This window comes from Osmerus eperlanus, chromosome 20, assembly GCF_963692335.1.
Source record: "Osmerus eperlanus chromosome 20, fOsmEpe2.1, whole genome shotgun sequence".
Taxonomy (NCBI): domain Eukaryota; kingdom Metazoa; phylum Chordata; class Actinopteri; order Osmeriformes; family Osmeridae; genus Osmerus; species Osmerus eperlanus.
In genome coordinates, this window is record NC_085037.1 from 2,045,512 (window position 1) to 2,060,232 (window position 14,721).

The 14,721-nt window shown below is 46.7% G+C and overlaps 2 protein-coding genes across 4 annotated transcripts; one reads left to right on the forward strand and one right to left on the reverse strand.

Moving 5' to 3' along the window:
* Positions 1-12: 12 nt before the first annotated feature.
* Positions 13-4,005, reverse strand: mllt11 (MLLT11 transcription factor 7 cofactor). The gene is made up of 2 exons (XM_062486689.1): positions 3,847-4,005; positions 13-1,492 (listed from the first exon to the last, which is right to left on the reverse strand). The coding sequence occupies exon 2, from the start codon at positions 1,482-1,484 to the stop codon at positions 1,206-1,208; it is 279 nt and encodes a 92-aa protein (XP_062342673.1). The 5' UTR covers positions 1,485-1,492; positions 3,847-4,005; the 3' UTR covers positions 13-1,205.
* A 553-nt stretch (positions 4,006-4,558) lies between these two features.
* LOC134040628 (CDC42 small effector protein 1-like) lies at positions 4,559-13,844 on the forward strand. Of its 3 annotated transcripts, none has more exons than XR_009932898.1 (5): positions 4,559-4,735; positions 7,919-8,181; positions 10,479-10,583; positions 11,553-11,682; positions 11,716-12,112. XR_009932898.1 is itself a non-coding variant. In XM_062486617.1 (5 exons), the coding sequence occupies exons 2-4, from the start codon at positions 8,038-8,040 to the stop codon at positions 11,619-11,621; spliced, it is 318 nt and encodes a 105-aa protein (XP_062342601.1). In that variant the 5' UTR covers positions 4,560-4,735; positions 7,919-8,037; the 3' UTR covers positions 11,622-11,624; positions 12,135-13,844. The 3 variants fall into 3 exon arrangements, 2 of the variants coding, with proteins under 2 accessions (XP_062342601.1, XP_062342600.1); XM_062486617.1 differs by lacking the exon at positions 11,716-12,112 and adding an exon at positions 12,135-13,844 and having other exon boundaries at positions 4,560-4,735; positions 11,553-11,624; XM_062486616.1 differs by lacking the exon at positions 11,716-12,112 and adding an exon at positions 12,127-13,844 and having other exon boundaries at positions 4,561-4,735; positions 11,553-11,624.
* Positions 13,845-14,721: the final 877 nt, after the last annotated feature.

The following is a 14,721-nucleotide window of genomic DNA, read 5'->3' on the forward strand; positions in this document are numbered from 1 at the left end:
CGGGAAAATGTATCTGGTATTGTTAATGTTTTATTTCAATAGAAGATCACTTCTGGGAGTTGAATGCTCAAAATGTTAAACATGAAATTATTCAAGATTTATTCGCCGCTGTACTTAGCAAACCATGTGCACACAGCACAAAGTAGAACCATCCAAACTTCCTTGGCTTTCATAAATAATACCTTTCCTCAACATTCAAACTTAACCTCTGACATCTGCAGACGACAAGGGCAACATATAAAAGGCTGACCAGTACGCCATATGAATGATTTCACGACATTTCCTATCAGTCATTGCACTCCGTTGAGTCCTGCTCAGCGCAGACTGAAAGCAGCATCCTAAATAAGTAGGCCTAAATAAACACGTGCGAGAGACGTTCATGGGCGAAAAGGCAACTATGTAAATAAAACACGACTTTCAAAATATTTAACCCATTCTGTGGAGATGCTTAGTTTTACTCTAGACTAAACTACTGACTACTTTTGGCACTGGGGCCTGACAAGCAGGTTTAAACAAGGGCTGTTGTAATAGAAAACATAGTTGAGGTATGGTGCCTCAATGTAAGAACAAATGTAGTGTTTTCATTTAGCAGACACTTTTCCCCAAGGCGACCGACAAGGGGTGATTTGAACTTGCGACCCCTTGACTGCAGGCTCTAATCACAGAGCTACACTACTAATGGGCTTCTATGTGTAAAATGTCTAGTAGGTGTCATGTATGTCTCTCTCTTCACAATAGAGCCCAGGTGATCTGTACAGCTCATTACAAGGGACTAGTATCTGTTCCCACTATGTGCCCAGTGGACCAGAACAGGCTTCTAGTGCACTGTGTGTTCCACACGTGAAGAATGTTACATATGCGTTTCTATAGTGATACAGGTGTGCGTTTACGGACCGGACTCAACAGAGGTAATTTACACCACAGAATCATGTGTCATATCTTTGACTGGAGAATGATGTCCTGAATGCATACTGCAAGCTACACCTAGATAGAGGAGAGAGTCTGCTGTCAATCACAGTGTCAGCCAGTCAGCTTACCATACCCCTCTTAGCGTTAGCGCTATTCTACGTCTACAGTACACATACAGAGCCAGTACTGAATCAAAGGTGGACCAGGGACTTGACCGAAGGCATGGTTTATGTAGACAAGGCCAGTGATGGGAGGGAGGGAGAGAGGATGGAAATGTAGGGATGAGAGATAGAACATCACAGTAGTAGGTTAAAGTCCAGAGTGTCGATGCTAGCGATGGGCTCTCTCCAGTAGTTGAAGGTGGTGTACTCTGGGAGCTCCTCCTCCTCTTTCTGTTTCCTCTGATTGGCCATCTTGGAGGACTTTTTCTCCTTCTTCTTCTTCCCAGCTTGGTTGCTATTGGCTGGCTTGCTGTCCTTCAGGCCCAGGTCCTCCAGCTCGGACATGTCGAGGGCTGGGATTGGCTGCCTCCAGTACAGGAAGGAATCGTATTGGCTGTTGGATTTCTGCAGCATGTTGGTATCTGAATGAAAGAGTTTCGTTGAGTTAGAATGGGATCAGCGTTAATTAATATGACAACATTAAAGATATCGATTGGTCATCGAGTATCGATTGCTCCCCAACAATTATTTATTCACATTCCAAAAGAGACAGAAAGTGCTTATTGTATGCTAATGTTAATGCAACCTGGAGCCCTTTGTCCTTGTAAATCCCTTTCTTTATCGGCCTGCACTACTAAAGTGGGCTCCAGCTGGGACGAACCCATCTGAATGACACAGCCCATTACTTTACCCTGGCAGTCTACCACCTGGGAGTTCACACAAGTGGGAGTTCACACAAGAAGCACAAGAACCAGTTATAGGCACCCAAGGACCATGCTTTTCTATGCTTTGCTCAGTCTATGGGATAATCTATGTTAAGTTCAAATTCATTGGTCCTAAAAGGACATGACAGAGTCCAAACATAGGACACATAACTAATGTGTAATAGTCTCCAATGACTAATAATGAAATTAGCCCGCCCCCAGCAACCGCCTGATAAAATATGTTCCCGCGGCTATGCAGTGAGGTCTTAGATTTTTAGTCTTAAAATGTGGTTCTTCTCGTCCTCCGTATTACCTGCTCACACATTCGCTGGGTTCCACAGAACATGACTTTATGAAAAAGAATGCTTGAAAACTTCACTGACCTCCATGTTTAACAGGTGTGAGAGCGTCCTACATATGAGGAATTTGTTGTTGTTCTATTGCGCATGCGGGGCGGTTCAGGACCGCAACCAGTTCACACGGATCTGATATTGGTCACATTTAAAATGACAATGTAAACAGACCGCCAAAAAATCGAATCTGATAAATATATCGGAATTAAGCATGAAGGCTTGCAGTGTGAACGTAGCCTTAGCTGTGGATAAGCCGTGCAGTGTCGGCTCGTATCTTATCTCCATAGTAGTGATACTGATAAAAAAAAACATCTGCAGGGAGGAATGAGTCCTTGCTCTACACAGGGTTAAGTAGAACAAACCAGGAACAAGCTTCCTTAGGCTATAGAGCCATTTTCACAAAGAACTACCCAGCATTCCAAACAGAATCATGAAACACTGGGCAGAGTTCTGGAACTTTATTTCAGCTGGGTTTGATTCTCCTGTTATGAAATGGGTTATATGAAAGGGCATGTTTTGAGTGGAGTGTGACAGTTGGGGACAGCAATAGGCACCTTGTCAAGTCAAGATATTTAAGGCTTGTTTTCTTCTTATTTATAGGCGGCGGCCTGGACATTCTATTTACAGGAGTTCTTATTTACATCAGGAAAATTCTGAGAAAGCTCCGACCATGTTTGATCTCAATCCTGTCTAAATCTCTTCACATGCTCTTCTAATGAACCTCAACAAGGATCAAATACTTTTTATTGACAGCTTCAAATCAAATGACATGTGTACAGCCCTTTATAAGCTATATGTCACAAAGAGTATTAGCCTACATTAGCCCACACAAAATTGGGTTTACTAGCTTACTGTTATACAATCGCTTTATCTGCACATAACTTGAAACACTCATGATTCATGGTTTCCCATCGTGTCCGCATCATGATTCTATATAAAGCCACATTTTATCAGTGACATTTGCGGACATGGTAGATTGAATCTTAAAACATCTAGGTTTAAGCATAAATCTGTAATGGTTGATTATTCTCATGAAGCCTTATCCATCGGGCCCTACCACGCCCTCACAAAACAGACAATCCACCGGGATGACGTATGCATTAAAACGGGTTGTGAGGATGGAGCGCGTGAGGTCGACGCCCCTGGGCTTCCAGAGATGACCATGAGTTTTATATTAGGACCCATATGCCCTTCCGTTCAATCCCGTAAATATAGATTCAATTCCTGTTAACCTGCTTCTGCAGCATGACATCTGCGCAGTCGATGGCGACTCGTTTGAGCAACTGGGTCACACGGCCCTAAATATATCTGACAAAATGTGACAGGAATTGTCACCGGACAACGACATGAAACGCACTTATTTTATCGCATGATTATCATTAATACAGAGCTGTTGATGATTGGTTACTGTAGTAACTGGTGTTACGTCAGGCAAAGCTGAAAACCTGTTTCAAATACACGCTATAGCCTATCCTTTAGTGTTTGTTTGGAGATAGAACCTGAATACAATTAGATCAACACAGAGAAGAACATGCAGCCATTTACGTTAAACCTGGCTAAAATATTGATTTCAAGACTAAAAACGAATCGACCGTTGTTGCATTTCATATCGCTAGATGAGGTGCAGGTGCATTGTGCATCATCAACATGGGCAAATCTGACATACACGCACGCTGAAAATGGTGGCCATGCATCTAAAACATATAGAAATAGATTTACCTTAATCGGAGGCAGTTAAAAGACTGTTAAAAAAATCTCGTTTCTTCAATCGCCTTGGGGTGACAAAGACGTCTTTAGTTGTGCTCGTGCCGTAGACGGTGGGAACTGGCTCGCTCACCAGCCGGCTTGTTTCAGTGAGGGGCAGCCACTCCCACACACACACACACACACACACACACACACACACACACACACACACACACACACACACACACACACACACACACACACACGCATACACGTTTACACAAATACACACGCAAGCAAGCGCACAGACCGGTCTTTGATTATATAATGGGTGTGAATCAGTTACTCTGTAGTAAACCACAACAGCGTAAATCTCTATCAGAATAGGCCTTTAAGCAATTATTAATTAATTATGAATGAAATAATTAATACATATGTTTGTTGTTTTTTACTCTCATATAACTAAAAAAACAAATATGAACTGTTATTCATATTCATTCATGCCAACTGTTATTCAACTGCTATTTAAACCTTTTAAACCCATTTAAAGTAGTTTTGTTTCAACATTTCAATCCAGCACAACCGTTTATTATGAAACACCAACAACAGGCAGCAAATATATATAATATAACTCCAGGAGATGGCGGTAGAAACATATACTTATATTATTGTAATTGCAAGACTCGGAGTGCATCTTAGCCCATAAGGGGTGCTGTTTGACTTTTACGGGTGAGAAAGTTTCTCGAGGTCTGAGCGCTGTAAAAGCCAACAATTTCCTCATTGTAAGACAGAAAATAGAACCACACCTCAAACACGGCGTTAAACAGCTTTAGTGCGGCGGACTTTGGAGGAGTTTAGATGTCAAACGGATACTTTCACTGCTGTTCTATAAAAGTAGTTTGGACTCTTTACTAAACCGGAGGTGAGTTAGCCGCCAATTCCTCTCTTCATCGAGGTTTGCTACAAAGTTTCAAATATGAGATTAATTGAATGAGATGGTCGGCAGTTATCAGACAGGCAAAGCGCATGGTTAGTGTTAATTACCAGTTGTATTCCCTGGAAACCCCTACTACTGATTTAGTTTCATATGCTACAACAAGTCTCAGAAGTTCATTATTATTTCTCCGGTATTTCCAACATCAGTTTGCTCACTTAATTTAAGCTACCCTAGAAAGTGGGCTACGTTTCATGACTCAGGAATTGTCTGAGGATCCTACTAGTGACATGTTTGAATTAAGTTTGCTCTCTAAGGAGATCCATACAATGCGGTCATGAGTGATACTATTCTCATTTGCCTTGAGGGGTATTGGTAAGTATTTGACTCCATTGTGTCCGATGGGGTCCGATCTAAAGCACTAGGCTACCGCTATCTGACCACATAGCAAACACAGTTGTAAAATAGGCCTATATATGTATACAACATAGGCTCCTACTTCTGATTTGCACACTTTTAAACCCATTTCAAATGTTGTTGCCTTATACGACAGAGCTACATTCAGAGAAGAAAACGTGTGCATATATAGTGGAACCTCTCTATTCTAGAACAATTTGTGTTTTCAGATACTGTCACAAACTGTTCTGTGCCAAATTACATAGTCCATGTATGACGCGACAGTTACATATTGCGGGGTTCAAAGCCTCTGAAAGGAAGCCCCGCGGCTCCAGCAGGATAGTCATCATTGTGGTCTGGTCTATGTCAGGAAGATCCGTTTTTAGTTAGGGTTAGTAATTGTGTTGTGTGTGTGTGTGTGTGTCTCCATTTGGCTCTGAGAGAGCTATAACTAGTGTTGGTTTTCCCACCATCGGGTCTAGTTATGGTTGCTATACTGTACACCACACATGTGGGGAGTCTTCATGAAGACATGGTCTCCTTAACAGGTCGTAGGAGGGTCACGCGAAGGGATATTACCTCCTGCTTTTCTGGAAGTCCCTAGGTTACTGTCTATAAACACGCACACATACACACAATAGACCAAAAGGAAAAGTCAGCAGCATTGAGTCATAATGATTGCATTGGGGTGTCTGTACGTGAATCTGCATGTCTCAATGCTGTGCTTCCCCTTTGTAACCACTCATGTTTAGACAGCTATGCACATTTGGCTCTCTCTTTCTACAGGCCCTACAGGTCTGAGGTCTGCTGTAAGGCCTGCATATCACCATCACACACACACACAAATTCATTGTTTTCATTATTTATGAGAATCCTAAACTTTCCCCATGCAGTCTTGCCCGATCCTTGTCCTGTCCTGCTCCTGCCCCTGTTTTTCAAGTGGTTGGTGTTACTCTAACACCCGCCATGATTTTAAAGGTGCCGTTAACCAGTAGGAGCATTCCCACCTAGAGACCTTGCATTAAAGGGCCCATTGTGAACCCTCCTCCTCCCCAGTCAAATAGCCCATTCCAACCCTGTTCCTGGAGAGATACCCCCTGTAGGTTTATACTCCAACCCTGCTCCTGGAGAGATACCCTCCTGTAGGTTTACACTCCAACCCCAGTTGTATCTAACATGATTCATGCTTATCAACCAGCTCATTATGAGAAAGGTGTGCTAGATTAAGGTTGAAGAGAAGTCTACATGGATGCCTGCTAGCTCTCCAGGAACAGGGCTGGGCAACACAGATCTTGACCATGACTCATGGTGTTTTGGATGTCAAAAAGCTCTGAACAATGCCTTATATGGATGAACAACAGGGAGAACACAATGTAAAATTCAGGGTTTAACACTTGTGTTGGTGCTTGTATTAGCTTAGCTGCAGAGTATAGCTTGTGGGCTTGAATCATAGTGCTAACCTGCAGGTGTGGACTACTAGCACCATTTTAAGTTTGTGTGGACTACAAAACCATTCAAGTTTGTGCTAAAATGGTGCATCTCTCAAAAAGACAAACTTCCTCTTGGTCAGGTAAAGTGTCTTGTTTAGATACATAGCCTCATGCTAATGTGTGAGGGGACTCGGGAGCTGTTAACTATACGAGACTGAGGTAATTTAGCTTTCAAAGCCTGCTCACTGGAAGGCTGTGTGTGTGCGTGTGTGTGCAACATCATATATGACACACACATGAGCTGAAGCAGAAGATTGTGAGATGACAGAGCTGCCATTGTAGTCTGTTCTCACCTTGCCCCCCTGCCCTCACCGAAGTCTGATAACAGCTGATCACTGGCTGATCATGAGTTCAGAGAGTACAGGGTCTGTCTGTGTGTGTTATACAAAGTTCATCTGGAGAACCTCTGTCTCACAGACCTGATCCAGAGTGGCCGGCACACTGACTCACTCTTTCTACCCCTCTGTAATTTGTGACGTCATCAGGGACAGAGTCAAACTCTGGCCTTCCCAGACAGTTGGACCGTACCATCCTGGTCCACAGTTGTGGGTGGAGGGTCAGGAGGGGGCTCCCCTAAAGTGGACTGACCCGGTCTGGCCAGCTTCTCCAGGGAGCCTAGTTTATTTATACTGGATGATGAGCGTCCCGTTAAGAGTGGGAGTTTCCGTTAATCCTTACCTCACGGGACAAGCATTTAAGCTGCCCTCTTGTGTGTCCCGCGCCTCCCCCCTCTTCCCCTCTCCTCTTCTCCTCCTCCCCGCTCCTTGTTTCCTTGTCTGTGGTTGCAGTCATGGGGAGATGGGTCATGAGGCTGGTCTGTCTGGTGAGCAGAGAATCCCTCGGCCAGCCTCACTGGCTTCTCAGTCTCCACAGTTCTGCAAGGTTTTTAATGGTTCTAGAACCCTTCGCAGCTCTGTAAGGTTCCTAACGGTTGTAGAACTCCATACAGTTCGGTAAGGTTTCTAATGGTTCTAGAATACTTTACAGTTCTGTAATCTCTGCCTAAGAAGCCCCCAGTGGTGTAGCCAGGCAGGCAGAGATACCTTAGTAAACCCTGCAAGAGCAAAGTCCTCCATAGCAGGAACACACACACACACACACACACAGCCTTGTTCAGCTAGTTTCATTAAGGATTATCATCTCGGCAAACGCTGCCTCAGTTGTCCATCTTATATGATACAAACATGCAAACATGCAGAACGCTCAAACAAAACTCTTCCGTCGGGACATCCATGGCTGTTCGGATCACCTGACTAACTGGTTTGTGTGTGTGTGTGTGTGCCAGAGACTGCCATCAGAACCTCTTCCCTGAGACTGGATCTGGACTGAGAACTCCCTGGACCAGACTGTGAGGGACAGGGCCCGGGGGAAGGAGGACGAAGGCTGCACGGCAGGCGTAGCTGGATGCCCCAGGACCAGCCCAGGGTGCAGGGACAGAGGGGGTCCTGCAGGGCGGTGACAGAGAGCAGGGGGCTGGACGGGTCTGGGCCGGGGATGAGCCACTTCTGGCACAAGATGGGCTGCTGTGTGGTGGCCAAGCCTCCTCCGGTAAGACACACACACACACACACAGATGAACACGCATTCTCTCTCGCTCTCTCTTTTCTTGAGCCAAGCCTCTTCCTGGTTCAGGGGTCATGGTGTGGCAGGGATCGAGGCGTTGCGTAACTGGGGCCTGTGTCTGTTCCCCTCTAGTCAACAATGACAGACCCCACCCCAACACAACCTCACAGCACAGGAGAGGGAGACGGAGGGAGGGAGGAAGTGTGCTGGCTCTAGGCCCCAAGGAACCCCCTCCCTCCCTTCTTCCCCTCCTTTATTTTTAGGGTCTGTGTTTGTTCTATTGTGGGCAGCAACAATACACAGAGACGCCGCTTCTAATAACGTACACATGTTCTAATGCATACATTCATACACACACAGAGACAGAAAAGCAGGCGAGAGTAGAACATGACTGAAGCTAGGGTTGGGGCTAGGGAAGAACTGGTGGTCCTGGGCTGGATCAGGGTGAGTTGGTGGGAAGAGTTTCTTCTCCATCTGGAGCGTTTTTACGAGTGTTCCTAAAGACTTCATAACGAGGTTCTAGCTAATAAAGAACAGTACAGGGTTCCTGCCAGAACGTTCTCATGAGCACCCTACACTCAAACACACACACACACACTAGTACAGAGGGTCTGCATGTCATTCCTTAACATAAGGCAACTCTCATTAATGGCATCATTAATGAGAAGAAGTTGCTCCGAGAGAGGTTTCCCCCCCTTCCCCCCCTGTGTGGAAGGCAGCGCGAGCACACACACACTTAGATGACCTCCCATCACTCAGCCAGCAGATGTCCCAGAGCCTCAGCTTCTTCAGGGCCGCCCTGCCCAGGTTCTGGGCAGGGTTAGGTTCTGGGCAGGGTTAGGTTCTGGGCAGGGTTAGGTTCTGGGCAGGGTTAGGTTCTGGGCAGGGGTAGGTTATGGGCAGGGTTAGGTTCTGGGCAGGGTTAGGTTCTGGGCAGGGTTAGGTTCTGGGCAGGGGTAGGTTCTGGGCAGGGGTAGGTTCTGGGCAGGGGTAGGTTCTGGGCAGGGTTAGGTTCTGGGCAGGGTTAGGTTCTGGGCAGGGGTAGGTTCTGGGCAGGGTTAGGTTCTGGGCAGGGGTAGGTTCTGGGTGGGGTTAGTGTTGGGTTCTGGGCAGTGTTGAGTTGTTAAGCTGTGACTGATGTCATGCATTGCTGGCATACCATCACTGTGGGTGACGCCCAGTTGGGCAGGATGCTATCAGCATGTTAGCATGCTTTATACCCGTTATATTAGTAAGACTAGAGTTACTAGCATCTTGGTATGTTTTAATGTTTTATATCAAAACGTTATGCCATTGTTAGCATTTGGGTTGTACGTTTTAGCTGGGCAGGATATAATTGTTTTATCAGGGAAGGCTAGGGTTGTTCACGTGTTCTAATGTTTTATCAAGGCTTGATAGTTGTTAACATGTTTTACATCAAAGCAGAATAGTTGTCAGCATATTCTAATGTTTTAAATCAAAGCAAAATGCGGGTTTGCATGTTCTACTGTTTGATATAAAGGTAGGCTAGAGTTGGGTTCTACGCATGTTGGACGAACACCGGAGACAGTTTAGAACATGTTTTAAAGTATCTTTTTCTTGGCAAGCTGGCATAGGATGAAGTAAGACTGCATTTTGTTTCTTTAAGAAGTTATCTCTAATGTTGTGTTCTCCCTGGCCCATACTGGAGTACTGGAGTAGGGAAAGTACAGCAGCTTCTGGAAACAGAATGGTTTTTCTCCAATGGTGGCCAAGATGAGCTGGAACTCCGGGCCCGCTTCCAGAACACTTCTCTGGTTCTCCTTCCAGCTCAGCTTAATGTGTTTCTGAGGACCCGGTCTGGAAGTTCCTCAGATAGAACCGTGTTTTGGTCTTAGCTACAAATCAACTTTAGAGTGTAGAGAAACAATGTGTCATGCAGCAGTGATATGGGTTTATATATGACTATGTTGAAATCTGTGTGTGTGTTAGTCAGAGAGTATGTGGACATGCATCAACACATCCTCAGTAGCTCATGACCTCATGGCAGAAAGACGCCCATGTTCTCTTGCTTGAACATGCACACACACACACACCCACGTGCGTGCACACACACACACGTGCGCACACACACACAAAAACCCCACCCCTTCCTTGTCCTCCAGCAGCATACAGGATATGTCAGTCACACCTTACTAAAAACAACAACCTTAAACAAGCTGGTATGCCAGGTGTTTTCCTCATGTATGTCTTAATAGGTGCCTTCACAGTTAAAGCAAGTTGACCTCGTGACCTCTGACCCTCAATGTTTGCTGTGTTTCCAGAAGAGGAAGAGGAGGAAGATTGACCGCACCATGATCGGAGAGCCCACCAACTTCATGCACCTTACACACATTGGCTCTGGGGAGATGGCCGAAGGACTGCCCCCTGTATGTACCCTCACACTCTCCCTCACACCCCCCCCCCCCACACACACACACACACACACCCACATCCTCACACCCCCTCACATCCCCACACACATCCTCGCACACACTCACCCCTCGCACACTGCCTCACTCTTCCTCACGTTCCCTCACTCCCCCTCACACTCTGTCAGTGATGGAGATTTGAGGACGACGTGCTGTAATGAGAACCTGACTGTTCCCTAAACTCAGTGAGTCAGGGTAATCATTAGTATTCAGTATCCCCTTCCCCCTCTCCCTCTCCCCCCTCCATCCAGCCACCTGCAGGCCCACTGGGGAACAAGGCCCAGTCTGTACCAGCCCGCATGCGCACACATACACACACACACACACTTCCATACCCCCTCCCAGCAATAACATCTGTCCGTTAAGGACACATCCTTCACTCCAGGAACTTGTCTTCTACCTTGTCCTACCTTCCTACCAGGTCATATGGTGGAGGACAGAGCCATGTCACTTAGGAAGGGAAGCACTGTCACGAACGTCCTCTCTCTCTCCTCTTTGTCTCTCGCTCTCTGAGAGGAGGATGCAGGCTGACACACAGACCCGGCTGCTGGCCTTGACAAATGCATGAAAGACCCTCTCTGTGTGTGTGTGTCATTGATGCTGGCAGAGGATCCCCTCTGTCACCCAGCACAGGAAGTGACTGTGGTCATTCTTCCTGTCACCCCCCCCGCCCCCCCCTCCCAGAGCCCTGGCGACACACACCCCAGACAGACAGGAGGGGTGACCTGGAGGAGGGACCGGGGCTAGATAGATCTACATAGTCCACAGACCATCACCCTGGTTATAGCATGTTGTCACTGTAGCTTCACTGGCCAGGCCTGGCCTTTCCTGGTCTGGCCTGGTTCTGTCTGACTCAGTCCAGAGAGAGTTTCCAGGGAGTTTGAGCAGGTTGTGGTCATGTAACGTGTGTGTTTCCTGTTTTTCCAGTCAGGACCAGTCCAGGAACAGATGAGGTCTAAAGGACCTAGCATCAACGGCAGGAACAGCCTCTTATAGCTGGTGAGAAAACACACACACACACACCCTTGTAGCTGGTAGGACACACACGCTCTTATAGCTGGTGAGAACACACACACACACACACTCACACAGCATTCATAACAAAAGGAACTCAGAACAGATTCATATAGAATGTAGAAGCCCATTTCCTGTCATGTGAGGGGTGCTTCCCAGTGTTTACCTGGCGTCAGGATGAGGCCTGGGTTCTGACCAGCGTCTGGCCGCAAACGCCATGGAGACCAGTCAGATGAGTCAGTTGACTCCAACTGGGAAGTTACTTTGTTTGTTTCTGAAGGCGGCTGGGTGTTCAGGGGAGATACGTGGTTTTGCAGTCTTGGGATCTTTTCTCACTTCCTCTGAGTGTTGACAAGGCAGTCTGAGACGCTTTCTCAGTCTCTCCACGCCTCCATCCTCCTCGTTCGGTTGACGAAGAAGGCTGATTTTCTTGTTAAACATCTTGTTCAGTAACTTTCCTGTCTGACATTATTTCCTGTTGTTTCAGGAGCACAGCCCAACCTGAGACTCACCTGATGACCCCTGACCCTTTTTCTCTGACCCCTGACCCTTGACCCTTGGTCAAGCATTAAGCAAGCCTGTCCCCCCCCCCCCCCCCCTCCTGCACAGAGCACTTAGGACCATTCCTGTCCGAGCCTCATTCACACTCAAACCTCTAGAACAAGTCTCATCCCCTTTCCCATCCTCAGCACTAGCCTCACCCCCAGTTCCAGCCTCATCCCCACTCCTAGCCTCAAAGCTCCAGCCCTAGCCTCATTCCCAGTCCCAGGCTCAAACCTTCAGCCTCATCCCAGCATCCTGTTCTTCCCCTTGGACTCTATATCCCAGCATCCTGTTCTGCCCATGGACTCTTATATCCCAGCATCCTGTTCTTCCCCTTGGACTCTATATCCCAGCATCCTGTTCTGCCCATGGACTCTGTATCACAAGATTGTGTTCTTCCCTCCAGACTACATGGTGCCGTCCTACCTTATCCAGCGGAACCATCCAGAAGACGTCCAGACTGTTCACACTGCCTCTCTCTCGCAGCATGGGACACATCAGTGTTGTGCTACATGGCAGATTGATAGACTGATGCTGTTGGACGTGTGTGTGTGTGTTGGTGGGTGTGCGTGTGTGTGTTGCTCAACGCAGGGACAGGATATGGCATCACGCTCTGCTCCGCCTAGAATCCATTGAGTAACAGTAGGTTTAGAGGAGACCTGGGTGGTAGACATGTGTTGGCCGTGTGTGTCTCTCTGTCACTCTCTCTCATACATGCGTAAACATGATGAGCCTCAATTAGACGCACACACGCCTGCCCTGGATAGCAGTTCTCGATTATCAACCTTCCGTTTTGATCACATAGGATCATTCTTAACAAACATCTGTAATATCCCTCCCCCTCCCTGAGCTACAGCTCTACAGGCCATTGGAGCTCTTCCTGTCTGAGTCACATGACCCTGGAGACGTGACCCCCTTGGACAGGTCACAGAGACCAGCCGTCTCTATGACAACCTACTGTAAAAAAACAGCAGGGTTTGAGAAACACAGCTTCCGGAGAGTCCGTCGGCAGGGGGTTGGGGCTCGAACCCGGGTTGTTGTGATTCCTCTAGTGAACCCAGCGGACCAGTCGGGTTGGGAGGGACAGCCAGATGTAGTACATGGGAGGGTGACTGTGTTTCATGGCCCCTGGCCTTCTGGTCTCTGATTGGACCATCTGTTAGATCTTGATCCCTCTTTAGTATTAGATTTAGACGCTTTTCTGCAAGTTCACAACAAATGCCGGCTTTGTATTTTTTGAGTGTATTTGTTTTTATGTTTTTATTTTTCACTTTCAGTGAACAGTTATTTGACTTGACCGAACAGTAGGAATTATCATTTTTGTTTTATATGTTGTTTATATTTTGTGTACATTTTTTCCTTGACAGAAGACTTCCCAGGTTTCAGCTCTTTCCAAGTCTAGACACGAAGCTCGGTTGTGTTGCCACATTCCTTGTCTTAGTCTAGTCCAGGGATGTTCCTAATCTTAACGGACACGCTAAGGGGACTAGGCTATCTGTCTCTCCATCTTGCTGGTGTTGTTATGGCAACTATATGTCACAGTCCTGCAACCAGGAAGTCTGTTTCCTCAGCTCCCAGAGTTGAGGAGGGAGGGTCTGAACTGTCAAAGACTGCGTTGAGTCTTTTGACCTGCTTCTGAAAATACAAGTCATGTTTTATGTATGTGTGTGTTTGTCTGACTTCTTTTCATCTGGTTTGATGCGGTTTACTTGAAGCTCATCACTGAAACAAACGCATGCTGTGCATAGAAATATTGAAGGTGTTTTTCTCAGATCCTTACTAATACAAAGGTGCTCTATCTCTCTCTGCTTTTAGAGGAAATTAAACCTTCCAAAACACTCCACTTCCTCATTAACAATGGACTCTGTTCCTATATAAACCACTGGGCATGGTCCAGCACCACACACACACACAACCAGGGTCTGTCCTTGGCAGAGGGCAGTGAAACCTCCGAGGGCTTCATGAAGGAAATCTGAGGCCCATTGTGCTGCTTGATTACAGCCAGGGCTGCTGGGAGATAACATCAGCTCTGGAACAAGATCACAGGTTCTGTCAGCCTCTGCCAGCACCAAGCAGGTTAAAACACAACCTTCATACACAACCTTCATACATAACCATACAGCCCTCTCCAGGTTAATACACAACCTTGATTTATAACCAAACCTAGCTTCATACGTTCATGCACAACCTGAGTCTGGTCTCCTGACTGACTGGCTAGCTTCTTTACTGCTTTGTTGGCTGGCTGGTGGCTGTCTGGTGGCTGGCAGAGTACAGGCCACAGCAGCAACACTTAGCTCACCTCTGCAGTCTCACAACACAAAGTTTTAAGTGACCAAACTCAACACAGAACTGCATTACATGCCAAGTCCAATAACCGTAAAGGACTGTGTGTGTTGGTCCTGGATCAACAGTGCAGGTTCCAGCCTCACACTTCAGCCTCTGTTCTCTCTTCCTGTTTATTGAGTTTCCTCACTGCTACCTCACTTCCTTTCTCTGTCAGGGTCCCTTTCCTGTACGCCTGGGAGGTTGAACCCCCTCC

What these genes read in the sequence shown, in the direction of transcription:
- LOC134040628 (XM_062486617.1), top strand. Translation starts at nt 8,038, where the DNA reads ATGCCCCAGGACCAGCCCAGGGTGCAGGGACAGAGGGGGTCCTGCAGG. An exon ending in TGGTGGCCAAGCCTCCTCCG is followed by an intron (nt 8,182 to 10,478) that starts GTAAGACACACA and finishes CTGTGTTTCCAG; the next exon opens with AAGAGGAAGAGGAGGAAGAT. An exon ending in TGGCCGAAGGACTGCCCCCT is followed by an intron (nt 10,584 to 11,552) that starts GTATGTACCCTC and finishes CTGTTTTTCCAG; the next exon opens with TCAGGACCAGTCCAGGAACA.
- mllt11 (XM_062486689.1), bottom strand. Translation starts at nt 1,484, where the DNA reads ATGCTGCAGAAATCCAACAGCCAATACGATTCCTTCCTGTACTGGAGG.